Source organism: Molothrus aeneus, chromosome 3, assembly GCF_037042795.1.
Source record: "Molothrus aeneus isolate 106 chromosome 3, BPBGC_Maene_1.0, whole genome shotgun sequence".
In the NCBI taxonomy this organism is placed as follows: domain Eukaryota; kingdom Metazoa; phylum Chordata; class Aves; order Passeriformes; family Icteridae; genus Molothrus; species Molothrus aeneus.
In genome coordinates, this window is record NC_089648.1 from 52,033,172 (window position 1) to 52,052,647 (window position 19,476).

General features: G+C 41.3%; 1 protein-coding gene across 1 annotated transcript in view; it reads right to left on the reverse strand.

Moving 5' to 3' along the window:
- Positions 1-1,847: 1,847 nt before the first annotated feature.
- Positions 1,848-19,476, reverse strand: part of SYNJ2 (synaptojanin 2) — a 54,744-nt gene continuing 37,115 nt past the window's right edge. The window contains exons 15-26 of the mRNA XM_066546924.1: positions 18,104-18,262; positions 17,734-17,890; positions 15,856-15,973; positions 13,803-14,021; positions 12,500-12,578; positions 11,157-11,325; positions 10,608-10,742; positions 7,887-8,021; positions 6,753-6,865; positions 5,933-6,041; positions 4,469-4,653; positions 1,848-2,708 (exon numbers count right to left, since the gene is read on the reverse strand). Of these exons, the coding sequence (XP_066403021.1) occupies positions 1,926-2,708; positions 4,469-4,653; positions 5,933-6,041; positions 6,753-6,865; positions 7,887-8,021; positions 10,608-10,742; positions 11,157-11,325; positions 12,500-12,578; positions 13,803-14,021; positions 15,856-15,973; positions 17,734-17,890; positions 18,104-18,262 (2,361 nt within the window). The 3' untranslated portion in view covers positions 1,848-1,925. The remainder of the gene's footprint in view (positions 2,709-4,468; positions 4,654-5,932; positions 6,042-6,752; positions 6,866-7,886; positions 8,022-10,607; positions 10,743-11,156; positions 11,326-12,499; positions 12,579-13,802; positions 14,022-15,855; positions 15,974-17,733; positions 17,891-18,103; positions 18,263-19,476) is intronic.

The following is a 19,476-nucleotide window of genomic DNA, read 5'->3' on the forward strand; positions in this document are numbered from 1 at the left end:
TTGATTTCCCAAACATGGAGCAATTCTGGCTCTGCTTTGCTTCCTCTGACCATTGAAACTAGAACCAGATCACAAGCAGGTCACAAGCTCCTGCCTCTGAGAAAACACTTGGCTGCGACTTTGGGCACCAGTGTGGAAGGTAATTTATTGAGACAGGAGATTCCTCATTCTGTGCTGTAACCTTTTCAGCTGGACTGTCTGTCCCCTTGCCTTGATTTGCTGCGACTGAGCAATATCTCCTGTCACTGATAGCATAAACCAGCGAGCTGCCGGGATTCATCCTTCAGTGGGCAGCTTGCCACAGACACAGACATAAGATAGAATGCTAAAGGCCACATCCATCTCTTATTCAAGGAGAGTTATAAAGCAGATTTTATTTGACTTGTATAAATCCAGTTTAATTGGCTTTCCTGCTAACACTTTCATTAACATGTAAATTAGCTGTCCTAGAGCTGTTAATTATCTTTGCAGAAAATGTTGGATGTGATCATATACCGTACTCTTTCTTTTTTATTGCTAATGTTTTATACTGAGATGTGCCCATAAATATTCACTGTATTTTTTAAGAGGAGGACCAAGAGGCAAAGGCTTTGTGTCATCTTGTAGGGAAATGAGTATCTTATATTATTCACCAGCCTGCAACCACGTTAGGCTGACACTCACAGGAGAAGCTTAGCACTGGGCTTTATGGGCTTGGCCTTTGAAGGTTCGGGGGATTTTTTTTTAAGTGTTTGGCAAATGAGAGAGCAGAGGAGGATGACAGGTGCTCAAAGGCAGCATCCTCTCTTACAGGATCTCTTGTGTTCAAAATCTGGCAGTGGCAGAGAAACAGGTAGGCATTGTGAGGAAGAAAATGGCTGCATTCCCAGTGTTTGGGAAGCTCAGAACAAGCTAATTAATTTTCCTGTAGAAAAAGGAAAAAAACCTTAACTTTTTAAATATATCTTAAAAATTTTTTTGAAAATTAGTTGTTTTTTCAGCTTCGCCACCTGCTTAAAAATGTTCTCTTTCCTTTATTAATGAAAGATCTTGATGCTTCTCTTAACAAGTTACCATGACAAGTTGCAATCTGGTTATTAGCTGTCTGCTTTGCACAAATGGCATCCATCCTGCACAGTTCTACCCCACAGGCAAGGCAGAAGGAACCAGCTCGCTCCTCATCTGCGCTGTGGAAACAGAAGACCGACATGGCATTTGCTTGTGAAGAGAGTGGGAACAGGGACACAACTCCTGAATTGCTGAACTGCCTTTAGCATAAGACATGCCCATGCCAATACCTGTGGCATCAGCTGGTCTCAACCATTCCCATATTTCCTTGGGATCTGCACAGAAAATGCACAAGCAGCCTATAGCATCTCTTTGCAGTGAAACAGCATTGGAAAACTACAGTCCCTTTTCAAAGTGTGCTGTTGGTCATGGGCTTGGGAACAAAAACCAGGGTGAGGTTTGGAAACTTGCAGCAGAGCAATACCAGTGTTACTGCTGTTGTTATACTGGTGTACGTTCCTCCTTGGGATGTTTGTTCCAGAATAACTGGCAGACGAACTCTTCGAAGTAAGGATGCTTTATTTCAAACAGCAGAAATTGATTAAAATATATATTCCAAAGGAAAATGTTGGGGTTTTTTTAATGTCTTTTTTCCATACATCATTACATGTTCTTACATATAATTTGTACCTGAAATGAAATAAAACATCTTAAGATGGATTAATAAAAAGAAATAACTTAGAATAAGGAAGTTTTCAAATGAGCTGTAGGTAATGTTAGGTTGTATGTACTTTATATACTTCCCTCCAGGGGCTGTATCTTTAAATGTGAAAATGAAATGTAGCATGGACAGATGATCATTAAATATAAAAAAGATTTTTTCTTAAAATTTTGCATCATAATTATGATTTCTTTTGGAACACTAAGGGAGTAAAATTTTACAACTCTAAATCAGTATTTGTTTTCATTAAGGTATTTTTGTTTTGTTCTAAGACGAGCAGTTTGTTGAACCCGTCTGCTACTGCACTGCTGTCTTCATCATCACTAAATGTCACCCAGTGACTGAAATCTTTCACATTGGGGTGATTTAAATTTTCTGAAGTGTGTGCTGGAGAAGTAGCTGACGGTGCCTGTGTGGAAAGAGGGAAGGAAGAATGAATGTCCAGGTCCAGAAGATTAGTGTTCTCTGGAAAGGAGCTGGTATCCAGTTGTTGTGGATGCTGGCCTGCTGCTGCAGAAGGGCCCTGGAGCTTCCCCATCAGTTCTGCAGCACTGGGTGCCAAGGGCTGAGTTGTGCTGTTTGCGGGGCCAGCAGAGGCTGTGGGAGCTGAGCGAGCAGGGCCATGAGTCTGGAGGCAGGAGCCAGGGTTGTTGTTGTTGTTGGAGTTGAACAGTGACCCACTAAAAAGGGAGCTGTCACTGCTCTGGAGAACTTGGAGATGAAAAGCTGCAGGAGCCGACTTCTTCCTTCGTGGTGGCACCTTTGGGGCAAAGGGAGCGTTCTGGGGAGGCAGTACAATGGCCTCAGCTGTGCTTGCTGACAGGGGCTGCCTTTCACTGCTCCCCCTGCTCTCTTGAGGCTTCCCAGCTTGTGTTCTGGGTTTAGGGACTGGAGTGATCTTGGTTGGTCTAAGAATAGCTCCAGCTTCTAGATGGGGCTCTAGCAAGCCAAAAGGAGACTGTGCTGTCTGTTGGTCGAATTGGTCTTCTGGAGACATGGCCTGAGGAGGAAATGGAAGAAGAAATGTGAGAACAAAAAGGGACCTTAAACTCTGAGTCACTACTGGTGCAAGTCTAATTGACAGCATTACTAAGAAAAGCTGACAGTCCTGGAAGAAAAAGAAAGCACTACAAAGAGGAGGCTTGACAGCACAGTGCTCCACTGTACCTGCTGGGCTCTGGGCTCATGCATTGCACCTTGCACTCACCTTCAGAGAGCTAGTGAAGGACCAGGACCCTACAGCCTGTTTAGTCACAGCTCTTTCTGACCATGTCCCTTTTCAGGTTAGAATTTTTGCTCTGGGCCAAATTAACACAGTTTTGAGGAGTTATTTATTTGTTCCATCTCTCTGCTGACTAATATTACTTAAGCAAGATTGCATAGGGAGGCCTATGCCTTTAGGTGTAGCCTATTTGGATAGATAAGGTTTGAAGGAGAATTAGCTTAAGCTAACCCAATAAATGCATTAAGGGCTGTGTCGTGTCTTACTGATGCTGTCAACTGAAGATAAAAATAAGGTCTCAAAGTCCAGTCTACCATACATCCACCATTTAAAAGTATATAAATAACAAGCCCAGCTCAGCCTAGGAAGGCAAGGACTGCTTCAGATTTCTCACACTCTGTGTGACTGAATGAAAGCATTTAAATTCTTTATTACTCTTGCATAGTATTAAAAGATAATGTACAGGCTTTTTAATGCAGGCAAAATATTTAGTCAGTATCTCATGCTGGACATATCCCTTGCCACTTCTTCCTATGTGCTGTTAAGTTGCCTGCATTTGACTGGTAGAGGGGGATTAGGTAGAGGTTTTCAAGTACACAACTCCCATCTGACCTCCCTCAGATGGAGGAAGGAGTGGAATTCCAGGGCAGTCAACCTGAAATAGATCTATTCCTGCAGAAGCTCCCACATAACTAACACCAAAATAGCAATCCCTCTCAGCACCTTTCAAGAGTGACTTGGGAATGGTGACAACCTAAACAAAACAAACTGACCATCCTCGGCATAGACTGTGCTGTCTGCGTTGGGTTTTTTGGTGAATCTGCTAAGTAAAGAGAGCACAAAGTCCATTATAGAGAAGGGGTGAATGCCTTTACCAAAGGAAGGTAAGGCAGGAGCCCTAACAATTTAGAAGAGAGCTTCTTTAGCAGCAATTCTGTCAAAGGAAGAATATAAAATGCTATATTTGTCTTTCCTCTTGTGCTCAAACTGCTTTACAAATTAGATAATCATTTTAGCAACTCTAGAGGTGAACTATTGTCTCCATTGTAGAGACCTGACATACATTAAAACCTGAACACCTACAGCTTTGTATTTTTGAGAACATGAACTCTTGAGTAGACTCCAGAATTCAAACTGAAAGGCTGAATCCCATTACAAGGTGTGTAAGAAAAGCAAGAAAGGACACAGGACACAGAACTGATGAAGAAGCTGCCTCAAATCCTTACAGAGCAGACCACTCATGGTCAAAATTAGAGACTGTGATAAAGAACAAATGAGTCTTAAATCCTGACAAGGTTTAGACAAACCAGAAGAACAACAAGAGAATGGACTGACAAATAGAAAAGCTGCATATGGCTCTCTTTCCAATCTTTCTTGCATTTTTATGCCTTTGTGACTGTAATACACAAAATTATTCCAGCACCTGCTGACTTGACAGGACTTCCTGCAAAAAACAACCAGCCATTCACACTGGTTCCAACCTTAATCATTCACACTGTGTAATGGAGGCTGGGTGCATTTTGCTGCAACTCTCTTACATTTTCCCCCTTGGCTCCTGTCCTTTGCAGGGGCACTGGCTTCTTTGGAGTTGGAACTTTGGGTGGTGGACGATGAGGCACAGGCACTGCTCCTGAAGTTGACTTTGTGATGCTGGGAAGAACCTCAGGTTTGCAGGAAGTTTGGTTTCTGGCTGGAACAGGCTTTACTGCATCTTCCTGTACTCCTGAAATGCAAAAGCAAATATGGCATCTTGGCCTGATCAGAACATAGATTCAAGATAATTTCTTTCAACAACCACGTCTCCCAAAATGTTCATGCCTATAGGGCCAACTCAGGCCAAGAAGGTAGGTTTTGGAACTAAGCACAGACCTTTGCAATCCTGTAACATCTGTAAGAGGCTGTTAGAGAAAAACTTCCCTGTCTGAAATAATTTCTTGCCAAACCAGCAGTGCTGTGCCACCATTTGGCCAGGTGGACAAAACACTGGCTGGGGGTTCAGGAGTACTGGGCTCAAGCTCTGAGTGTCCTTTTGCCATTATCTGGAAAACCAAGTTAATGATACCAAGTGCATTAGAGTGTTTTAGAAAGAACTGTAAATGCCAACTGGTGGTACTGTACAAGGGACTGGAAGTGATGCTGACCAGACTAGTTTTCTTACCCACACCAAGTGAATCTGAATTTCAAAATAAATGGAGAATAAATCTGATTTCAAAATGAAATGAACAGCACTGAGGAACAAGCATCAAGATGCCTTTTTGATATTTCTGAATAAATGGGATTATTGCAGATTGTATTCATTCTAGGTATAAATGAAGAGGGGTGGTTTTCTCCTAAACTGAGAGCCTTGCAAACTCAGGTAGCCATTTTCATTCATACAGCATCAGCAGAAAGACTGCATGCAACCCTGGGGGGTACATTCACAGTACCTAAGGTAGTTTTGTGCCCTAACTTGCCCTTGCAAGAAGCTCTCTTCTCCAGGGACTACACAGACATCCTAAACACAGAGTAGCCTTTTAGCTTAGCTATTCAAGCTGAAGTAGTGCAAGCTTTTATCTAGGTTACAGCTGTACTTGCTGTCCAAATGTGAACAGAATCCAGGTTATTCCTCCTAGAGCTGCATTTGCTCTGTAGTTCTGCTTGGAATAGTGAGCATTCAGTAAATAGAGCAGCAAATACCCTTTATGCAACTCTGAGCTAAAACAGGCACCATCAGTTTAGTAAAACTCCATCTTTATATTTTAATTCTTCTGACTAAATCTGGGCATAAATAACCCAAGGTTTTACTAGTAGCAGTTTCTACAACAAAATATAAAATTTTAATAATTTTGAAAAAAGGTTAATATTATCAGAACTGACAGAGAATACCACATACAATTTTGCAAGAATGTATTCAGGTGAAATTCCGAATAGGAATATGTGCATCTGGGCCATGGTGAGATGAATACACCTACATTTTTCTTTATTTAAAGATTTTTAGAAGTCAGATAGAAAGCTGTGCTTACCTCCTTTGGCCTCCATAAGACATCTAATAGCTTCTTCTGCTTCCTCAGCTGTGGTGGTTTTGATCTGCTTGACGTTGTAAGGTTTGCTTATTCCAGTCCGGACTTTGGGCTTTAAAAAAAAAAGGAGAAAATCATCTTGAGAAAACTGATTTTTCTTGTACACCTCTAATTTTACAGCTAAGCTCATACACCTGTGAAATTCTGTTCTTGCAAATGGCTATTCAGTGATCTATAAATACTAAAGAAATGGGAATCTTTTAGCAAAGGGTACATCTTTGCTGGCAGATGACAGAAGGCCAGTGCCTTGAGTGCCACTGCTGGTCCCTCAGCCATCCCTTGTTCAATGCATTAGGCTCCTCATCCAGCGAGACAGGAGTGAGAAGGCATTTCCACATTCTGGTCTTGGTCTCCTCAGGAGACTAGCAGCCTTGCTGGCAGTGGTCAAGACTTTCCCTGCATTCTGGGCACTAGCATGGCTCACCAAAACAGAGGTGAGAAAAGAATTAAACCGTATGATGATAGTGTTAAAAATTCAAGTTAGCATCTGTCAGAAAGCAGCAACAACGCCCTTGTCTTACACCACTCATTCTCTCTCTCCCTCTTTGGCCTTCCTAACTCCTGTTCATTTATTAATGTTTTTGTGCTGCCTAACAAGCCTACAGTTTAGTATTACAGTACAAGAAGTTATCTTGGCATTTTCAGCTCAGACATGTGATGGACTTCCTTCCTGGTATGACAGGTGCATCCTGTACATGATTCTCAGTGTGGATGGGCGGGAACAGGCCAGTGCCAAGGGGCCAGGCTGGGCAGGAGGACTCACTGGCTGCTGAGGGGCTCCGGGAAGCAGCTTTGCTGTTGCCAGGATGGAGCAGGTGGGATGGCTTCCTGGAGAGAGGGAACCATCTGAGGGGGACTTTTTGCCTGATGTTCCAGCTGGAAGAGGAATAAAAAATGGCTTTTTACATTCAAGAGCCCGTACAAAATTTTATCTGCAATGGAGCAAAACCAATGTGCATTCCATCACCCTCTCAAAATCTTGAACTGTTTCAGGAAGCAGTTTTGTAGTTAGTCTTTCTTTCATTTAATTAATTAGATAACCTCAGCTGAACATTAACATTGCATTCTAGGCACAGAAATACACATAGCAATGTTGGCATTTCTATGCAACAGACTCAAAATGAATGGGAATAATCCTAAAAAAACTCATCTTCTATCAGGCGAGCACCACAGAACTTCTAATTTGAGTCTGGAAAATGTACACAAAAGAGAGACTTTTGGGCTGCAAGAAAAACATGATGTATAGCTTGTCTAATACAGGAGGCAAAGATGATTATGCTCGTCTAGCAATCAGCTTTCATCCAGAAATAGCCATAAAAACAGGAGCAGCACAGCTCTGGATGGCATCTCAGGAGGGCAGAGCTTAAGTAAAAAGCATCACTTCCCCTTGTGCCTCAGTGAAAATCATAATCCACTTTGCATTTCTTTCATAAACACAAGAATTGCTTGGGAAGAATAAAAGGACAAAAACTATCCAGAATAAGTATTTTGTCAAAGGTTTTTAAAATTCTGATTACAATTAATTCAGAATCCAAAAAACTGCAAGAAAACACTCAGTGACTGCAGAAGTCAGCAGGCATAAATACCAATTATCTGTATTGCCACAAAGTGGCTGCTCAACTTGCTAACCTGAGTGGTGAGCTAGTATGAAACATATTGGCTATTCTATCCTTACTAACTAAAGACATTTCTTTTGTGGAGTGTCTGTCTCCTGAAGACAAACTTCTCCCATTACTAATGGCAGTAATACTCAGGCTGAAACAGGCTGGGAAGCAAGTCCAAGTCCCTCGACAACCTGACATTTCAGAACAAGGTATGACCTTCTTTGTCACCCAGACACGGCAGGCTTAAGCTGTTCAGCTGGGGCCAGCACCACATTAAAGAGAGTTCAACTCACCGGGAGGGGGAGGCCTCTGTGGTGGCTGGAGTGGCCGAGGCCGGGTAGGAATGGACAGAGACCTGCTGGGAATGCGGCGGCTGCGTTCCCCGCTTGCCTCCAGCTCCCGCTTCAAATCAGCAAGGTCTGCATCATCTAGGGATATTTAGGAAGTGTCTGTGTTAGGTACACACTGGGTGAGGCACACCAGATCTGAGAGATCAGGAGAGAGGTGACCATGAGTGGCAAGCCTCAGCCAGGTCTCTCAGCAACACGACAGCTCCATTCACATTTTTTGCTCTCCCCCAGTGTCTGCCTGCTCCCACTGCAGGAAACATCTACCCTTTTGTCAAATGCTTCTTTCTCTCTCTCTCCCTCCTTTTCCACCATTTATTAGCTGTTTGCACCAACACAAAGAATGCCTGCACCTCATTCCAGGGTTATTGGGCACCTTGTTAGATTCTGAGATTTTCACAGCCAGAATTAGTGGCAACCTGCACCCATTCAAACTGTCATGGCTAGTCATGGTGAATTCTTTGCTTTCCATCCCAAACACAGGAATTCCATTTGAGGATCAGGCACCTCTTCTTGCACAGGAGGACTGTTTTTATACCAGAGAAAAATCTGTCTGAACAGTTCAATCATGACATCTCTGCTTTCCAGCAACATCTCCTAAAAGGTACAGCTGCCTCAATCTGATGGCTCTTGGCTGCACCTTACATCACTAACTAATTACTCAGTCTTTCATCCCACCTAAGCCTTTCTGACAGCTGGAGAGGGGTGAAGTATGGATTGCTTTATTCTTCCCCATCTGCTATGGTGTAGACTTTCATTTCAGCCCTCTCACCCTGCCATGGCTGCCCAGCTATGCAGCTCTTGTTCTTTAGAGCTCCAAGATCCACTGGGTTTAGTTTTCCCCTGTGTTTTGGAGAGATGGGGAAGGAATTATGCAGCATCAGTCTCTTACACTTCAGGCATTTGTAAACAAATTCTTGTTTTTCGGAAAGCTGTGCTCTGCAGGGGATCACGAGCTGCCTTACAGCTTCCTGCTCCCACTCAGCAGCAGATGGCAGCCACAGAGACAGAGCCTGTGGTCTGCCCAGCCCGCCCTCCCGTGCTCTCTGCATTTTCAGTACTTGTAAGCTGCAGATATGGGCTCATCAGTAGGATCCGAGGAGTCATGCAGGCACCTGGAGGCACGGTTTGAAGTTCTGGCAGTAAAACTGAACACAACAAAAGCCAGCCATTACCACTCAATTCCATCCCTGAAAGGCTGCTGGCAGGGACAGCAGTTTTGTGAAGCTGTGCCCTTCCCTGACCTCAGAAACCCACACATACTATTGTGCCTGTCACTGTTTTCTATCCGTGCCTACCACCAGCTACACAGTCATCATACCTTCAATTAGAAGGTATTCAGGCAGAATTGGGAGCTTATGGAGGAATCTGAAATTGCAGACACTTTAAGATTAATTGAATATATCATATTTTGAGTTATGTGAGACCATGACCCTTCCCTGACCTCCTTCAAACTATACTCCATTACCTCTATTTACTTTGTGATATTTTTTGTGGAGAAGAGTTAGTGTGAGTGACAAGATTCACTGCAATTCTCTGTGGCTTAATGAATCATCACAGAATAGGCCAGAGGTGATGTGAGGGCAAGGCACCCTCTAATACAAAGTGATTGACTTCACAGTATTTAATAATGACTGATTACTCCTTTACTCAGGGATAGGCTTGTGGGTCTGGCCACACTGAACCCAGCCTATGACCCAAGGTGGGCAAGAAAGCCATAAATCACTCTGTTTGGAAAATCTGTCTGTGTAAGTGTATGAATTTCATTTAATCCTTTTGAACTCTACTTCTGACTCAACCTTTGAGGGTATTAAAAGTTTTCACTTTTATGTCAGAAGACAAAGCACTTCTGAGAGAGTGCAGAATGACAGCTACTGAATCACTGCTGTCACAACCAGGTGTTTAATACATATCCCAGCCTGTCTATGCTTGGCCACTCAAGCACTTCCTGATCACATCCCATTGTATGACTGGCTTGGCCAGTTCCTGCCTCAGTTTTTATCAGTTTTCTCTCCACAGCTTTATCTTAGTTTTACCAAGTCACTTCACAATAATGTGCAAACAAGCCAGGTAACTGAGGAAAAAGGTGACACATTCATGAAGTACCTAAAGAATTATTATATGTATATATATTCTATGCACCTTGACTCCTTCAGGAATAAATCAAATGGGAACAAAGGAGAAACTTCAGGCCTCTGAAATAATTTGAACACAGCAACCTCCCAGCTTACAGCTAACTCTTCTGCCACTGCTACTGCTCAAAGGACAGAGTTGAGCCCATCACTGAATCAGCAGGATTCTTCTGGTTTGATTTTGCTTTGGCCCTTACCAATAAGAAAATAGCATGCAATTTTTTTGTTGTATGTTCTGGTGCCAAACAACATCAAATGGACAAAAAGATTTAATTTCCTCTGTCTAGAAAAGCATTTTTCAGCTTTCCTGCCTTGCCCTAGCCTAGAGAGAAGGAGAATCATCATGAATTTCATCATTTGTATTGCTGTTATGCCTGAGGACCTCAACTACAGTCACTAACTCAAGGAGAGTTGAGCATGAATAGGTATGACAGGAGAACCTAGAATGAAAACATAAACGAACAGGGAAATACATATAACAGGAGAACAAATAACCATCCTTCAGGTCTTACCTTAAGGAAGGTGGATACTTTACCTTTATACAGGCGGGGGGTTTGTCCAGATTTGTTTGAAAGAGCTAAAGATGCACAGTGTGTATCTTCTGCTGTGTCTGCTGCTAGGTGTTGACACAGAGCATCCTCTAAATAATCATCTTCATCCTCTATATCACCTGGATTAAAATATTAGATAACAAAGAATTCATGAGAAAATTCATTCTCTGTCTCTCTACACTGCCAATTAATTAATCTATACTATCAGTTAATTTAATAATTTAATATATAGGTTGGGCAAGATTCTTGCGTAACCACGCCATGTGTTTCATTACAGCGTGTCTCTACAGGCAGCTGTATCATACATTGAATTTGCTAACATATAACACTGAATTGACAGGATGATCTAAGTAACAGTTCTATGCCCAGGCATAGAGTCAGGTCATGGCTTAAATTACAATTGTCTTTTTAAGAAGTGTGGCTTCATTACAAATTAAGGTACCACTGACACCCATACTGTCCTGCACTGACTCTGTGCAACTAAAGTCGGCAAAGTAACTTCTCACTATTTAGCTTAGAAGCATGTTGCTTACCTTCTGACTCATAGTCCAAACTTGAGAAGTCAAAATTTTCTTCCAGAAGGTGGGAGTTTGCCGTGGGGGACATGGGGACAACGCTGTCTCGTTTTCGAGCAATTTCCTCCTGAAGGCCCTTTAGCCAGTCCTTAGTCTTGGGCTGGATCTTCACTGTTCTGCCTCTAACCTAAGCACAGAAAGAACTGTTTCCCTTTGCCAAGAACCTTCAAAAAACAAGAATGCTTGAACAGAATAATCAAGTTCTGTCAGCCTGTTCAGAATCTTCTTACCCCCACAACCAAGTTTTCAGACTGTAAAAATATTCTTGAAAGAAAATGAGCTTCACAGCTCAAAAGCACTGCTGCTGCTTTTGGGAAATACTGGAGAAATAGGTGAAACATCAAATATTGCCAAAACAACACTGGAATAGCACTATTGGCATGAGAGGGTGCTGGTTTTGAGTCAGCAGCTTTGAAACACACAAGAGTTTTGTATCTACTGCTACCTGTAAGGAGACTGACCAGAAAATCTCATATGTGATGTACGTGGAAGGTGTATTTTCAAACACATTGGGACTTCAGCTGCTTATGTGTGTTGCTCTATGACATTTAGGGTGAAATGCAGACAAGCCAGCAGCTTTGACAGGAAAATCAGTTTAAAAGTTCCCAACTCAGATTCCCAGCACCTTCACATACTGTGTGCACACAACTGTGTTTCAGTCTGTGCTTTAAATTACATCAATAGCAGGAGTCAAATTAGAAGATAAAACTGCAAATATGAAAAAAGAATGAGAGTTAAAATCCATTACTTCAGTATAAAGTTTACAGGGCAGCCACAAACATTTTTTTCAACAGGGGGTCGATGATTTGTAGAGTATGTGTGTGGGAAGGAAAAGCAGGGGATGTAAAGGTAAACTCCTACTGCTAATGCTGGATTTTACATGGAAGCCAATGAATCATGTTGTTACAGCTTAGCAGAAGGAGCCTATTTGATACTGAAGAAACAAAAAATCTCCAAACCACAATCATGAGGATGCTTTGGCAACAGTATTAAGTCACACAGAATGTCAGGAGAACTGCTTCAAGCAGCCAGAACCATGAACAAGTCCCTGTGTTCTGCACAGGTGTCAGAGGCCAGATCCTAAGCACTGCTTGGGATCTATGAAAAGTCACCTCATGCCATCCTGAAACTAAAGTACTGCATTAATAGCCTCAGCAGATGTGAAAGTAAAGGACTTCACAAGCACTAACTCTTGAAATAATGTTACTTGATTTAGCTAGAAACTCAAGTATTTCACTCTAAGCAACTACTTTTGAGGAATTTTTTATGAAATTATTATTATAGGTTTGAGAAAGGCTTACTTTGGCACCATCTATATCCATAACACGAAGAGCTGACTTGCTGTCTGCAAATGTCACCAGCATTTGACCTCCACAGATCCTAGTGAAAAAATGCAGAGGAGAAAAAACATTTTATTTCACCATTGAATAAAATCCTTTGAAAGCTAGCACGATAGAAATCTACCATATAGATCTATATACAGGATATATATGCAATGCTATGCAGTTGGTCTTAGTTGTATTTTCATTCACAATTCTATTTTTTGAGGAGGAACAGGTGGTCTCTGAATCCCAGCTGGGCTCCTTTTCTCTCCAATACTCCCTTGTGTGACCCTAGCACCCTGCCCTTTTCTGGATCACCCCTGAAACAGCAGGACAAACATCTCAGTAGCTGTTGGCAGGATACCCAGTCCAATAGCTACACTCCCTCAGGACTAACTTCTGTGGTTCTGCATAGCCTACACCTCAGATGACATGTGATGTTTCCAGAGTAGTATTCTACCAAGATCTAAAGCAATTAAAAACAAAATAAACCAAGAACAATCCACCAAAACATGTTCTTTTCTTGCTCCTTTTATTTACAAGCAAGGTGGTGCTGTTTTTCCTGCACGGCTGCTTTTGAACCCTCAGCTTATATCAGTACTTCATAAAACTACACAATAACAGGTCATCAGCTTTCTCCACTAACAAATGAATCAAATAAACATGAACAAGTTTTTGGCAGTGTTTCCCAGAGGTCACTGTTAGGTCTTTTGCCTGTATTTCTCAAAACAGAAGTCTCACAGCTGTGCTGGAGCCCTGTAGAGAATCAATCAGAATGAAATAAAGCTGCTCTGCCAGAAGGTATCACACTCTCCCTCTCAAACCCAGTGGGTGATAGCTCTGTGAGAAGCTGTACTGTTAACAAACAAGCAAAATGACCCCCAACAGGAAGGAGAGCCAGCCAGGAATTCCTGCCAAGTGTGAAAGAGCGGTGGAAGAGAGCAGACCCCCCCAGAGGAGGTGAAGCAGGGCCCAAAGATCCACCAGAAGCAGCAAAGCTTGAAAATGAGGTCTGAATCTAAAGATGATGATTTACATCAAAGTCTCTGCATTGTATGGAATAAAATTCTCTTCCAGTCAGACAAGAGACCTGCTGGATTACTTCTTTAAAAGGTTGTTGAGAGGTGTAAGATAGTCAAAACACTTGCATTCAATTTCCAATGAAGAACTGAAAGTGCAGTAAAAGAATTCTCCATACTTAATTTTCCAATAAGAAGTTAACTCTGTCAGGACAGTCTGTGGTTTTTAATAGATGCCATGCCATTTCACATCCCACACTCACCTGACCAGAACAACAGTGCCATAATCCTCAAACATCTGCATAAGCTCTGTACGCAAGTCTTCAGGAAATTCATTTTTCTCTTCAGGTGTTGGTGATAGCAGATTCACCACTACTGTGGCATCCAGTGGTCCCTGGAAAGATGACACTTCTCGGAAAACACTGTCACGGGCAGCTTCATTAACTTCCTGAACTTCCACTTCTACAATAGCTAACACTGGCCTATACAAAACAAAGGGAAAATACTTATTTAAAAATAAGAACTGCATATATAAAATTAAAATCTATATAAAGAAGGAGAACAGGTAAGATTCATTTTTTCTGCAGTGGTCAACATCATTTCTTGAGCATTATTAACTATATTTCCCAGTCCTGCATTAGCTGAATGTAACTGAAGACACACCATAAGTGACTTGAAATAACAATTGTATGAAGCACTTATGGCAAACCTACAGACCAAAATTTCAGGATACTTCACCCATTATCAAACAGCTGTGGCCCCAAACATCTAAATATATTATGTTATTATTATATATTATTAACATATATGGAAATATATGATTTTCTGTTAGACAAGGCCACATATCTTACAAAAACTAAGGACAAGGTATTCTAGATGTATAATATTGTCATGTAGCAAATATGTGCCACTTCATTACACTAAAGCAGCCAACACTGCAAACTTGCTTCTTGAGCCATTTCTTACAAATTACTTCTCTGTGTGTTAGATTTGAACAAAATTGAGAGAGCTGGCTGAAAGAGTAGAACTCATCTCATCTCAGTGGGTGAATCCACATTCTCAGATTTTCACCTGCACGTACACACAGATCAGTAGCTGGGATGGCTGCTCTTACAACTGTGTCAAAATTGCTGCCTTCTACTTGCAATAGTCCTGGCTCTTGAATACACATTACCAGAACATATGAAAGCAACAACAACAGGGTTAGAAAGGGATAACAGAGGGAAAAATGTATAGGAAGCATTAACTATTTCCATAAGCATTGTGAATCATAATGCATTTCCATGTGTTACAAAGATACAGCTATGCCCTTTTTCTAGCACAAACCTTGGGAAAGCAAAGCTGCTGACTGTAATTAAAAAGCAGCTTTTGGAGTCAAGTTTGCTGAAATAGAAAACCATGTATACCAGTCATGTTTCACAGATCCCATCCTCAGGGTCCTACATAATGAGAGCAGTAGCTCTGCTGCGCTTTGCAGAACACAGCAATGTCAGAGCCTTGACACAGAGAAATTGATTGCAAGAGGCATGTTCCTTCACTGCTAGAGGAATACAGAACAGTCCTGGCATGCAAGAGCACCACCAGAAGCACACAGACAGCTACTGGGGGGTCACTGAGCATTGCTAGGAGGAGCAATATTGTAGCATTTCCACAAAGCATGCAAGGGGTGAGAGAAATATTCTGAATATAAGGGACCTTTCAAAGTGTATTTATCTCAGAATTTGTTTCTCAGAAGTGAAGTAGAGAACAATTTTATCAAAGATAGGTCATTCATATCCCTAAAGAGAAGTCAATTATATAGACCAACCAGAAACACTGGCCTTTGATTTTGATTTTTCTACCTTTTCCCATTTCTGTTTTTTAAAGGAGGCACAGAAGCCCCACACTTGAGTACTTGAGTGAAGAGGCAAAACTTGTCCCTGTGTGGCCTGGCTTACACCTCTTCAGGCCACACAGTCCCAACCTCTTCCTCTCCTGCAGCAAGCTGAATGGAAATCCATCAGAGCAGCTTCCTTAGGTATCAGAGGTTTTCAAACCCAATAACAGAAAGCTCTGTTTTCTATACCTTTTGCTGCAACTTATCCAACCCTTGCTGCAATCACTGTGCAGGAAAAACAAATACATGACTTTAGATACTTGCCACTCTGGTATAAAACTCACCATAAGAGGAAAAGACCCATCAAGCAGATACTGAACATGGAATAAAGGTGTAATTCCTGTTTTAATCAGACTTAGTCCCTTGCTCTGAAGGTGTAATTCAGCATGACACATTTTAACCTGGCACATTTTAAACTCTCTCTCTGATTATTTAGTTACCTGTGGTCGGATGCTTGCAGCTCTGCTCTCCCATAGTACATCAAGGCTCCAGGGGTCCAGGTATGCCTGACTTTAGTATCAGCACTCAGATCACTTTCCAGAAGATTGATCTCTCCAGCTATGCAGCACAAAACATAATTTAAAACTCACTCAAATCTAGTTTTAGTAGCAGTTAAACACTACTTTATTAGGAAGCTCTCCACAGACCCTACTAGTGGGCGGTGGGGGTTCTTTAATTCTTGTATATATATATAGATATATATATCATTCAAAGAAAAGCTTGTATCCTACAAGATTTACAAATTAGGGAGTAGAAAGAAAAAAAAGAGAAAGGACTGGGAGTTAAACTGACACAGCTGATCAGTAGAGTAAGACACCTGCAAAATTGTTGACCAGAATGTCTTCCAATTAATTATCTATACAACAAGGGTTGATAGAGTCATATTAGTATTTTACCTCCTACCTCAACACTGAGCATAAAACCAGACATTGTACTTGGAAATTATTTTGTAAATCTGAGTATTAGACAGGGATTGGAGAAATAATACACAAGAGATATGAGAGACCAAACCCACGAAAATCCAACCTCCAAATAATTCCATTGCAACCCTTAAGGTGACAGAAAGTGCTCCAGACATGACACTAGAGTGAGGTATTCTATTGTTATTAGTAACAAGGAAGTTTTTGGGGTCACTGTTTGAATGAATGGATAACTCTGTCCCTCTTTCCTGTGAAGCTGAAAATGAGTTAATATGGAATATGGCATTTCGTCCTAGTCACTCACACTGGGGCTACACTTTCTTCTCATAAAGTAAGCAGTCATTTTGCCTATAATAACAACAAGATGCAACACAGTAAGAGCCGAGAGGCAGAAGAGCCTTGCCACCAGCAGTAAAGGAGAGGAACTCTGGCAGCAAACTAAGAAAGCTTTCCAGGGCTGGGAATGTACCAGTCAGTTATGGACCCACGTGAGCCAGCTGGGGGAGACCTACACAAGAGGGCTGTTTTAACTTCCTTATTATATCTCATACAGCTTTTCTTCCCTGGATTGCATCTCTGTCAATGGTTTAGGCTCCTCATTTTAATTTGTTTTTAATTCCTTAGATAAGAGGGAATAACTGTATCATGATGACATGCACTCTCTCATTGTCCTAGTTTTGCTTTGTAGTTTTTACACTTAACATAGGCATGATATGACTTAGATGCCAAGCAGAAATTTCCAGGCATGTGAAAAACCACATCTGCAGGCACAGACCAAATTAATTGTCCAGCAATTACACTTCTAATATGAATTTATTCAAACTTTAGAAACACTGGGGGATAGATATTCCTGCAGACTAAGAGAATGATTATGAGAATTATCTCTTGATATGCAAAGAAATACTTATATTTCTTAACTGCAAGTGTTGAATAACAAGTGAAAATGGCCTTTCTGTTGTGTTGGCCAGTCATGAATTCAAAGTACTTTATAAGGACTAATGAATGAAACCTCTCCAATTCTATAAACTAGCAGAAATACTCCTAAGAATTACCAGTACAGAAGAAATTACAGATAACTGTTTCTACATCTACTGAGAAGTGCAGTTTTAACTATCTAGCCATTATAACACAGAAACTTTATGTGGACTAATGATTCTGTTGAAAAACAACAGAATTATTTCTGTAGTACTACAGCTGGGCTGTTTTCAGTTCCTTAGTGAGCTCCCAGCACCTGCAGCATAAGGCCTTTGTTCACACACCCACAAGAAAAAGGGCTTTCTCTATCTCTGACACTTAATCCAGTGAAGCTGAAAGAACATCTGCTCGAGTAAAGCACCATTCAGTAGGGTTCTAGGTGAATTCTAACACGACTTTCAGATATAGAAGGATTCTACGCACCTGTTTTTTCAAAGGGCAGTTTCTTCCTCCACCAAAGCACTCTGTCAGTCCATGCTGGGGTTCTGCACTTATCACTTGTATCATAAGCCTCTGAGCCAACGTCATATTTATATGTTGGTCCAAAATTAATAGTCCCTTCATGGAAGTCTTTAAAAATCTAATTAAATAAAGAACATCTCTCTTTAAGTTACAGATGAGGAAGGTGTCACTGTGATGTATCAACTTCCTCACAATGCTCTGATTTTTAAACCAATTGCTGCATTCAAGTGCTACAAACAAGGGTCTGAAATGCAACCTCTTTACTCTCTCAAGTAAGAGAAAGACCCAGCCAACATGCAGTTATTCAAGAAAATGAGACACACTGCCTTACTTTTCCACTGGATTTTTGCTGCTGTAGTTGATCAAATTCCAAAAGCGTCTTCCAGTCTTGACGTTTGAGAAAATAAAAGACTTCTTCATACGTTAGATCAATGCGATAGTTAAAATCACCACACCAGAAGACATAGTCATGGGAGAACATGTTCTGCCCCTAGTTTTGAGGTACAGAATACTGTTAAATCACATTCATGAAAACAGCTTTAAAATGCACTGAAATGTAGCACTCAGTCTCTATGACTTACTAAATACTGGACCTACTTGTCACAATTTATTTGTCAAAATTCATTTTGTGCTAAAATATAATGGTTCCTTCACTGGCTTTGGCACCCCACTGAGCTGAATTTTGTAAACAATAATGTCAGACTCTGACCCCTCTTTCCTGAAGGTATGTCTAAGTGGATCCTAGCTTTATAGTCACAATTTGTCTGTCATGAATATTCAAAATATGTTTGTTTCCCTAACACATTTCACACGCATATATTTGCATATTCTAAATATAACACAAAATGTGCTTCTGGTACCAAGGCAAATTTAGCAACAAGCTCCTGAGTAAGAACAACCTCCAAATTCGATCTTATGTGCACGTCACAGTTTTGTAAAGGTATTGAAATCAAACGTCAATGAAAATTCACTCCAGTTCTAAATTTAGCATCCTATCCTCTAACTAGTCTTTTTTTTTTTTTCTTCCCAGCATAGCAGTAAGCCTTTAAACACCAGAGATTCATGAGGGAAACATTCCAGGCTGTGGCTGTCACAGCACTAGAGGGCACTCTTTATATGCATTATACACACAAGGTACCTTTAGCTGCTCTAAGTGTAAAGGACATCAAATAGTTAACGAGGTATTAGAAGGAAAAACTACCATAAGCACAACTTTATGGCCATTTGGAACAGATCTTCTTTGCAGGACGTCCAGTCTGTCAGTATTAGCTCCTACATAAACCAACTGATTGATATGCTGCACGTGCCAAGCCTCTAAACCTTACAAACAACAGGAAGGTAAAATTTTATGTTTTGCAACCTAAATGCCATTTTTTGCTGACTAACTAGAATACACAAACTCAACCAATCCCGTCCTGGCTTAGGCCTTTACAGAGAGGCCCAAGAAGGTATTGTGTAAATTAAAGCAATCAACATTAAGGGAAGCAAAGAAGCCCTGCCACCAAATCCCATGGGTTATCGATTGGCCTGAGGAGACAAGCTGGAATTTAAACACTAGGGTGACTGACTTGACACAGTTTAGGGGAAAAGTTATTCATGCAGACCAGTGGTGCCTACTTGCCATGCTCTGAGAGAAGCCAGCAGTTCCTTGAGAGTGACACATTCAGGAGGATGAAAGGAAGGGAACAGAGGGTACCATGTCAC